This window comes from Bos javanicus, chromosome 26 (assembly GCF_032452875.1).
Source record: "Bos javanicus breed banteng chromosome 26, ARS-OSU_banteng_1.0, whole genome shotgun sequence".
NCBI classification, from domain to species: Eukaryota; Metazoa; Chordata; class Mammalia; order Artiodactyla; family Bovidae; genus Bos; species Bos javanicus.
This window is the reverse complement of record NC_083893.1, coordinates 44,566,674-44,577,092: the sequence shown is the minus strand read 5'-3', so window position 1 is coordinate 44,577,092 and position 10,419 is coordinate 44,566,674. Positions and strand designations below refer to the sequence as shown.

General features: G+C 45.7%; 1 protein-coding gene across 1 annotated transcript; it reads left to right on the top strand.

Moving 5' to 3' along the window:
- The first annotated feature begins 773 nt into the window (after positions 1-773).
- Positions 774-10,083, top strand: TEX36 (testis expressed 36). Its single transcript, XM_061403835.1, has 4 exons — positions 774-857; positions 7,594-7,725; positions 8,404-8,484; positions 9,465-10,083. Exons 1-4 carry the CDS (start codon positions 807-809, stop codon positions 9,771-9,773), a joined length of 573 nt encoding a protein of 190 aa, XP_061259819.1. The 5' UTR covers positions 774-806; the 3' UTR covers positions 9,774-10,083.
- The last annotated feature ends 336 nt before the right edge of the window (positions 10,084-10,419 follow it).

Sequence of the window (10,419 nt, the reverse complement as noted above, 5' to 3'; positions counted from 1 at the left end):
AAGTGAGGCTGCACGTGCATGTCTGGGCGATGGAGGAAGGTTAGCCCTCAGGAGCTGCCGCCACAGACTGAGGGAGACCAGTTGGCCCTGGGAAAGGCTCATGAGCCCTGGGGATGTCCTATGACCTGGTGCCCCCTCTACTAGGTACAAGGCCCTGTTTCCTCATTTGTAGACACCAACAGTTCATAAAACATGTGAAAAGTGCTCAGCGCAGCACCTGGCACTGAATAATGACTCATGACTGCCTCTTCCTCACGGTCTTAGTTGCATGCAGCATGGTGAGTGCGCAGTGAGTGAGCCCCAACTGGGCAGGGAAGCAGCTGTGAAAGGAGCCCATGGGGAGACCTGGGTCCTGACCTGGTGTCATGCCATGGCTGTAGACAAGGCAGAGTCACCTCATTTCTCTGAAGACCAAGAGGCTGGGGCAGATGGTGACCATGAAGACATTCAATGCAGAAGTCGTCTGTTCGAGGATTTGGAGGGTATGGAGTGGGCCACTGTCTCAGGACCATCTGGTGCCCCACCTGTTTGGCCTGTGTTTGGGGTTCCTCACCTGGGGCCCGGGGACTCACACTCTGCGGAGCAGCAGGAGCCCTCGGGTGGCTGGAGGACCCACACTCCTGCCCCATTGTGATGGGTGGGCTCTGATGCTATGACAACAGGGACCACTCCCGGACTTCCCTTCCAGGTAGAGCCTGCGAATTAGAGGCCAGGAACAAGGAGGAGTGGCTTCCCAGGCGCACAGCTCATGAGGCCATGGAGGGATAAGAGCGCCAGTCTCAGCCCCTTTCAGTTTCCCGCACAAAATGGTCAAAGGGAGAAGCTTCAACCCACCCTTAGACAAGGATGGAAGATGGGTAAGAAGCGTGATACCCTCTCTCGCCTTTCTCAGGCCACAGGGGTGTGGTCAGGCACAGAACTGAGCTCAGATCCTACTGCTGCTCCTTCCCATAGTATGACGTCTGACAAATCCCTTCATCCCGCATCAGTTTTTTCACCTGTGAAATGGGAATCTCATATCCGATTCTTGGAGGATCAAATGAAATTAGTCTGTGCATAAACCACTCAGCAGACTGGTATCTTGTGAATGTTCACGAGGTAGTAATTGCTGTGTTTCTCTGCTTTTTCTGTTTTTTATAACATCTATCCTCTGACATGGGCTTCCCAGGTGGCGCTAGTGGTAAAGAACTCACCTGCTGATACAGGAGACATAAGAGACATAGGTTTGATCCCTGGGTAGGGAAGATCCCCTGTAGGAGGGCATGGCAACCCACTCCTATTCTTGCCTGGAAAATCCCATGGACAGAGGAGCCTGGCAGGCTGCAGTCCACAGGGTCACACAGAGCTGTTCACGACTTAAGGGACTTAGCAGGCATGCACGCATCTTCTGACATACTAATTTATTATATGTGTGACTTTTCTCTCCCTCCTAGAATATAAATTCCATGGACCTGGTATCTTTGTCTTTTTTTCCCACTGGCTGTATCACAGAAAACAGTGGTACTAACTTCTTTTAGGGCAGTAATACACAGAAATTTGTTTAAAGATTTGTTTAAAAGGAAAAAAATGGAAAATATTTTGGAAAATTGGGGCCTGAAGGCTTAATCTCAGTCTCTTTATCTGTTAAATGGAAGCATAATTTACCAAGGTAAGAGGCCATGGTGAGGATGAATGAGACAATTGATACAAAGGCGCTTAGCATAATGCATGGAAGCACCGTTACTATTATACACATAGTATATATGAATATATGTGATAGAAGTACGTGTGTCCACCGTGCAGAACCCATGGACACAAAGGCAAACTAAGCAAGTTGAGCATATCTGGGTTTTGGTACCCACAAGATGGGATGAGGAGAACCAATCCCCTGCAGATCTCAAAGGATATGTATTTATACTGATATTCTTTCCTGTTGTATACCCTGCTCCATTCCACAAAGGTTTAAAGTAATGAATGGAAAATATTCAAAATAAAGTATAAGGTATATAAAAATAAAACCTCAGAACCAGATTAAATATACTTTAAGAGGCTGAGACTGGGAAAATATATAACATAGAAACATAGAAAATGGAAAGCATATAAAATACGTAACATAAATTCGCAGGCCATATTGCTTAACCAATAGATATTTGGAGCCAAACAAATCTGACTCTGAGTTTCCTGGCAGCTAAAGTGAGATGGGAAATGGAGTGAACTACTTACACTAACTGGTCAGGAAGAAACAAGTGTAAGCTTCTCAGACTAAATAGCTTGGCCTCTTTTTATCATCTACAGTATCAGGATTATGTTTGACTGAATATTATTATAAAAAGCTGACTACAGAGCCTTCACCAGAAAAGGGTTTGTGTTCCTTGAGTAACAGTGATGCTGAAAACTCAGCTGCTCTGTGCACCGGTGCTGAATCGAATCTCAGAAATAGGATTTTGGGTGAAGTAAAAAAGGATAACTTTATAACCTTGCCAGGCAAAGGGGAACACAGTGGACTCCTGCCTTGAAAACGTATGTCCCAGCTTGGAGAAGATAGTGAGAAGTTTTATAGTAATGGATCAAACAGGGTGTAATCAGCTTGTGGACATTCTTCTGATGGGTTGGTGGTGAGCTAAGCGCGAGTCAGCATCATCAACCTTCGGGTCCAACCGGTCTGAGGTCGATGCCCTTGTGGGCTGCATACTGTCGTTAACCACTGACTTCTCCCTCCTGAGGGGTTTCAGTATTTGCAAACGAGCTCAAAGCTGCTGTGGTGTGCATCCCTCAGTGGGGAACCAGGACCTTGCCCCAAGGCTACAGTGTCGTTTCTCCTGACTGTTTCTCCCTGGTCTCACGTCCCCTTCCTTTCCTAATTAACAACTGCTTGAGTCTGCCCATTAGAACTCAGGGAAGTCTTGCAGGCTGAAGGAAACCTATTTCCTGACATCAAAGAAATGGGGGGACACAGGACGGCTTTGGGCCTGGAGGCCCCCAGGGCCCTGCTTGGAATCAACAACCAGGGCAGAAGGAGGCAATTCAGGGCTGGTACAGATGCCCTGGGATGTCTTTGGAGGCCCAGGTTCTTCTCAGCCTCTCCTATCACCCTCAGTGTGGTGTCAGCTCAGGCAGGTAAATGAGGAGAAAGCGAATTGCAAAAAGCCTGTCAGTTGCATCCGCCCCTTTTCCTGGAGAAAGCAATCGCTTTCCCAGGAGCCCCACCCACAGACTTAGGCTTTCATTTCAAGGGTCACTGTCCAATTTAGCTGCAAGGGAGTTGGAGGAGGGTTTTTATTTTTTTGACCAAGCCTCGATCTTAGCTCGATCTTAGCTCCCTGACCAGGGATTGAACCCACGTCCCCTGCAGTGGAAGCACTGAAAGTGTGAAGTCTTAACTACTGAGCCACCAAGGAAATCCTCGGGAGGTATTTTTTAAACCAGCCATGTTGCTACTCCAAAGTCAGTGTTCTATAATAAGGGAGAAATCGAGAAAGAGCATGGCGTCTCCTACTGGGGATCCTAGGAATGTACCAGGAACCATTTTAAGAAGGAAGACTTTATCTCCCCAAAGTCTAACCAGAGCCTACGGTGTGGGTCTCCTTTCTGCTGCCGGCACCTAAGAGAATAAAAAGAACAGTGGTGACATGAAGTTTCCCTAAGTAACTTTTAGACGAGTTGGGAAAATTAAAGAAATTGTTGGTTTTGCCTCAGCAGCAGCCCATTTGGGAGACAGTAATTGCCACATTGGAGGTGACAGTCATTTCACAGTTGACCTTGCTGGTGGTGATCTGGCTGTTGCTGAGTAGAAAAGGCACTCTGCACACACGTTCCCCTTCCTGTTTAATATTTAAGTCATTGAGTGATTGAATGCAGCAAAAATTTCACTGCCAACTAGTTAAAAAGCTATATTTCATGGTTACAATATCTAACAGAAGGGTTTATTTCACAGCTATCATGTTATAGCCATTAAATATATATTTTAAAAGAGTGAAATTAAAATGCTAGAGCCACTTTTTTTTACAGTGATTTAGTCCATAGTGTTGCAGAATACAAATGAACTTAAGTCAGTTGTCATTCAGCTGGTGAGAAGAACCCTTCTAGATGTAGAAAAACTCCCTACCCATGGCCTGATTCTCCATAACTTGGAAAAGCAGATTGGAGGTAGAGAAAAGGGAAAGGCTCTGAGTTTGGAGGCCCTTTGTATTATTTATACTTCCCTGAAAATTGCTTTAAAAACATAAAAAAATGTGTATATAATACAGAGTGAATTAGAAATGGATAGGTTGACTTTGAAAATTTTCTATGGTATATTGTTAAGTGATGAATTTAAGCAAACTCCAGGAGATAGTGAAGGAAGGGAAATCTGGTGTGCTGCAATCCATGGGGTCGCAAAGATCTGGACACGACTGAGCGACTGAACTACAAGAACAACAATGTTAAGCAAGAAAAGCAAGTTATGCTGTAGAGCACAGGGTGCTCAGCTTGGTGCTCTGTGATGACCTAGAGGGGTGGGATGGGCAAGTGGGAGGGAGGCTTAAAAGGGAGGGGATATATGTATGCTTATGGCAACCCACTCCAGTACTCTTGCCTGGAAAATCCCATGGATGGAGGAGCCTGGTGGGCTGCAGTCCACGGGGTCGCTAAGAGCTGGACACGACTGAGCGACTTCACTTTCACTTTTCACTTTCCTGCATTGGAGAAGGAAATCCCAGGGACAGGGGAGCCTGGTGGGCTGCCGTCTATGGGGTCGCACAGAGTCGGACACGACTGAAGTGATTAGCGGCAGCGGCAGCATAGCTGATTCACTTTATTGTACAGCAGAAACTAACAGAATATTGTAAAACAATTATACTCCAATAAAAATGGAAAAAAAGGACAGTGAGGTACAAAATAGTATGAGTTACATGGTCCAATTTTTGTATAGCTAGGTAAGTCCCCTTTGTAGGTACAGGTGTTTGTGAAGGAATATATGAGAGCTATTGTGATTTTTTTAAATCTAGGATGACAAGAAGAGGAAGGAGAGGGTAACCAAAAGTTACTGGGTTTGTTTTTGTTTTTTTAACCACTGGCTGCCAGGGAATTCCCAAAAGTTAACTGTTAAATTTTTTAAGGTATTTGTAATTTTTTGAAATCACATTTATAATACAATCCTATGTGCATGCTAAATTGCTTCAGTCGCGTCTGACTCTTTGTGGCCCCATGGACTATAGCCCACCAGGCTCCTCCGTCCATGGGATTCTCCAGGCAAGAATACTGGAGTGGGTTGGCATGGCGTCCTCCAGGGGATCGTCCCAACCCCGGGATGGAACCCACGTCTCCTACATCTCCTGCATTGGCAGCCGGGGCCTTTACCACTAGCACCACCTAGGAAGCCCTATACAATCTGCGTGAGATTCCGTCCTTGTGTTTTTCTTTATTGTCTGAACTTTTAAAGCCATGAGCAAGTATTATAACTCTAATCAAAACCAAAGACGATTATTTTTGTTGTGGAAAATGAGACAGTGTAATAGATGCACTCAATTAAGAAATGTTTAAACGATGGCAAGGAAGCCTTCCTTTTCCCTGGTGCCCTCCTCCAAAGGGACCCTGTCATTCATCCACAGCAGGGCCGGTCCATATGACGGTGGCTGGTTCATGTGGTCACTTCCTTGCCCCTGATCCCTGTCCCTGCTCTGCTCACCCCATGGGCAGCCACTCACATGTGTTTAATAGGAACTCTGTTACTGAGATGTATTCTTGGAAATTATGTAGTGTTGTTCTGTGTGCATGGATTATTTATTTCCGTAAATGGTGTTGGGTTACAGAGCTCATTCTGTTTATTCTTCTCCATATTGCTACGTGTCATATAAACCATTGCTTCTCATTTTCTCTGCCAAAAATGCCCCACTGAGTGTACCATACAGATGACATAATCTCTCCACCTTTTGACATAAATAGTAGCATACTAAATGCGCTCTTGTGCAGAGATTAAACAAAAGCCATAGTTATATGTACAGTTATATCATGACTTGAAAAGGAATGGGAGAAAACAACAGTGTTAACCAATGTCATTGTAATCCCAAACACAAGGAGGGACTGGCCTTTGGTGTGACAGTGGGCTTGGCGATAAGGGAGGGGACAGCTGTGAGCAAGAATAGAACCTGTCAACAGCTAGTGAACACTCTCTGGGTGCGTGCATTTTTCTCTTTTAATTACATCTACTCAATCAGGTGGAGCTTCCCCAGGAGCTCAATGGTGAGCAATCCATCTGCAATTCAGGAGCCACAGGAGACGAAGGTTCAGCCCCTGGGTTGGGAGGATCCCCTGGAGGAGGGCATGACAAGCCACTCCAGTATTCTTGCCTGGAGAATCCCGTGGATGGGGAGCCTGGTGGGCTGCAGTCCATGGAGTCAGGAAGAGTTGGACATGACTGAAGCAACTTAGCATGTGTGCACTCTATCAAGTAGGTTATTATTATTCCCATTTTACAGATAAAGAAACTGGGATCTGGAAAAATTAAGTCTCTTGCGGAAGGCTGACCTTCTAGGAGAGAGAGCTGGGATTGGACCCAGGGACGTTGAATCTATTGTCTGTGACCCACCCCCACATTATGTTACCTCCCTTTGCAAGAATTTTCGCTGAGTTGGGGTCTTGCCTTCTGTTTGTATCTTAGTTTCCATTCATATTTCTCTCCTAGAGATCGCCACTTCAAAGGCCACTTTGTAGGAGTGGCTTTTAAGAGGTGCTGTTTATGTAAAATTGGGGTGAGCTACAGTGGCCATCAAGCAGGGCCCACATCCCTCTTTGGGAATGGACTCCTGGCCTAGCTGCTGAGAGTGTGGCTTGGTGGGGGGAGGGGTCCAACCCTAGATACTCCCTGGCTGAAAAGAGCTGCTTCCTCAAGGTCAGTTGCTTCCTGGGTCCTCCGCCTTCCTCTCCTACCCAGTGACTGATGGACAAGAGCACACAAGGGTCCGGTCCTCTCACTCCATCAGGCTGACTCTGAGAAGCCACTCCGTGTCTAGAGCTCCCTATGGGGTTGGTCTAGACCTCCTTTGGGACCTCCTCCCTCAACCCAGTCCTGTTTCCTTCCCTCCTGTTCACAGAGAGATACAAAAGCCCACTCCCAGCTCACCCCTGGCATCCAAATAATCTTCCCACCCTCTACCATCCTACATTTTCTGTAGAGACTCAACGCGACCCTTCTCACATTCCTATGCCCTAAGGTGCACCCCCTACCTGCAGGAGGTTGGCTCACCCCTGGGAACATGGGCTGAATGCTTGGCCCCGAGTATGGGGCACTCCCTGACCACCAGGAAGGTCTCAAATAACACACTCTGTCTCCTTGGAGCTCATTGGCTCCCTCTCATGGGACCGCACCCCCCACTTACCAGGCCACGAAACCATTTCCAGGCTCCAAGCAGCAGGGTGGCCCCTGTAACTTGAAACGGCCGGCAGTGGTGGCCTTGGGCCATGACAATATTTTTTGTCTTGGAAAGGATACTTGAAAATTACGAAAATTATGCCATTTCCATCGCACGCCAGAAGCACCCAAATTGCATTTTAATCCTTTTACAGAGGAAGCCCTGATACTTGGCTTTGAGATTCAGATGTGTCTGGTTTTAATCAAGGCGTGTGCTGTTTTTCCAGTTCCCTCACATTGGACTAACACAAAAGACGCCAGAATCCATCACAAGTACGATGTTGAAAGAGTCCCACAGTCCACGTTTATCTCGGCAAGTGGAGGAGAAGCTTCCGCCGATCTACAAAGTGCGGGAGAAGGTGAGTCCAGGGCGCTGGCCACGTGCCCCCGTGGCTCTCCAAGTGGGTGGTACTGCTTGGAGGGAACTGCTCACTAGCTCTCCCTGGATCCCAACATTCTGGCAGGATCCTCACTTCATAGTTGGTCACATGGCTCCTCAAATACTCTCTAGAAGGAACTACCTCCTGGTCCAGACGATAAAGTTACTCTTCTATGAACAGAGCTCTTAACATCCATGTCTACCTCCCTGGCCAGTTCACGAGCAGCTTAAGGGGCTGCAAATGGCTGGTGGTAGAAGCAGGGTTGACTTCACACTTAGCAGCCCTGGACCAGAGAGCTCTGGTCTACTAGGATCCTTATTGGCCAGATGAAGAAGATGGCTTCAGAATTCCTTTCCAGTCTTCAATTCCATGCCTACTCACTTTCCTTTCCTTGCCTCTCAATAAGATATTTTAAAGAGAACTTGTTATAATTTTAAGAAAGCTGGCAATGAAGTGGAGTTTCAAAGCCTTGAGCTGATGTGCACACCTAAGCCCTCACCCCTGTGCTGTTTGCTCCATCATTGTGGATGGGTTTAGTTCTCACTTAGAGGTCAACTTGCCTCCTCCGTCTTCCTTCCAGGCCACTGTAGGCAGGTTCTGGAAGCCTGCTGTGGTTCTGATGTGTGCCTTTTTATCTCTCCCCTTGCTCTTTTCCAGCAAGCAGTAAATAACAACTTCCCCTTCTCTGCTCACGACAATCGTCACAGCTTTCAGGACTCTGGGTTCTACCTTGACTCTGTGAGTATTTCTCTCCACATTGCCAAAAAAATGAACAGTGACATCAGGGCTCTTGATTTTCTTGATTTTCTGGCCTCAAAATTGGAATAAAATTAAAGCCTCATAACAGGTTACCAGAGGGAATAAAAAGCATAAATTCTCAAATTCCCACATGGCTTTCAAAATCCACACCAGCCTCCCTTCTGCCTAGGTTTTTTTGTGTGTGTGTGAACTTCATGCTTATCAAAGTGCTTTCCCATAAACCATCTAATTTGTGAGCTTTTTTTGTGAAGATCTGTCATGAGAAGGAGGGATTGCCTATGTGTGTCTCTGGACGGCAGAGCCAGGACCCATAAGGAGGCTCAAAGGAATGGATGTGGAATTTTCATGATATAAAGAAGGAGTCCCTACTAACTGCAGTTGTCTTGTTCCTGGAGATGGTGTTTCCCCATCACTGAAAAAAACCAAGTCTGATAGCGCTGGTTGGTGGTGGTTAACACAGCACTGTGCAATGGAAATAGATATGCGAGCTGCATATGTAATTTGTAAATTTTCTAATGGTCACATTAGTAAGATTTGAGGAGGAAGCCTGTGGGTAGAGACCCAGGTGCTGCTTCCTTCACTGGGAATCCTCTGGGATGGGAGAGAATCCCCGGATCTCTCGGAATAAGAGCCCTCCCACTGAGTGCTGGGGATGCAGCCTGAGGTGGATACAGCCGCATGGGTGTAGAGGACCTACTCGGGCTTCCTGGCTGTCCAGGCTGGGGTCTCTTTGGTTCAGTCCTCCGTGTCTTTAGAAGCCCAGCCCCTTGGGTGGGAGTTGAAGACTGTGAAGATCAGGAGGTTTTGTCAATTTACAGCCTCCCACAAGTTGATAGAGGATGCCTCCTGTAGGAGTGGTCATTTAAACACAAGATGTCGTGGAGGTGGCTTTATTAAAGACTTCCAAACTGTGCGGCCTTGAATATCTTCCTCCTAATCTGCTTGTGATCCTTCTCCAGGGCTTGGGACGTAAGAAGATCTCCCCAGAAAAAAGGCAACACGTTTCAAGAAATTTCAATCTTTGGGCATGTGACTGTGTTCCATCTTGTCTCGATGGCTTTTCAAATAACCAAATATCATATGTTTATAAGGAAGCTGGGGTGGTCCCAATTTTCAGACGCTTTCCAAGACATCATCATGAGATATGGAACACTTTTAAATTTATGCCCCAGCAAAGCTATACAGAGTTTTGGAAAAAGAATCCAAAAGTAAGGTTCCTGATTAACAAAAAGACCAGTTCTCCACTAACCCTTCCAGAAGATCCCTGATGTTTTGCAATACTGGTATTTCGTTGGACATTCTACAAGTATGTGTTTTCTGATGCAACACTGATGTTCGACATCAGATTTGTTTAGAATTATTTAGAGAATGTAGACTACATGTGCCGTAATGCTGAGATGATGTTTTCTTGCAGTGATAACATAAAGATTAAAGTCCTTATATAGGGAAACCAGAATGGCAACAGATAACCTTACCACTCCCCCACCTTGAAAATATTCTAATGATTTTAATAAGGTTGAAAAATATTGAGGCCCTTATAAAATAAAGATATGTGATGATATACACATTTTAAATGAATATGTTTGAAAGGAAAATGTGCTTAAATTTAAAAATTGCCACATTAACTTCAGGGAGAGTTTTAAAACTACATGATTAATATAGGCTTACATTTTCATCTTGAAATTTCAAGGAAAATAGAGGAAGCTGGAGTCCCTCTGATTTTACTGCATCTCTAATCCTTGTGCCCAGAGAAAAAGCTCACCGTTTGTTTTTGTTCTGTACATTTACAATCACATGTACGTGCACAGCTATGTACAGATTTTGAACATAAACTGTTTCATAGAACTCGCATTCTTCAAGTACATAAGTGAGCTTGAAGTTCTGGCAACGTCAATAGGAATAGGTTGGTTTGCT

Coding starts and splice junctions, on each gene's coding strand:
- TEX36 (XM_061403835.1), top strand. CDS start 807: ATGGTCAAAGGGAGAAGCTTCAACCCACCCTTAGACAAGGATGGAAGA. Junction 7,726..8,403: donor TCTACAAAGTGCGGGAGAAG/GTGAGTCCAGGG, acceptor GCTCTTTTCCAG/CAAGCAGTAAATAACAACTT. Junction 8,485..9,464: donor CTGGGTTCTACCTTGACTCT/GTGAGTATTTCT, acceptor ATCCTTCTCCAG/GGCTTGGGACGTAAGAAGAT.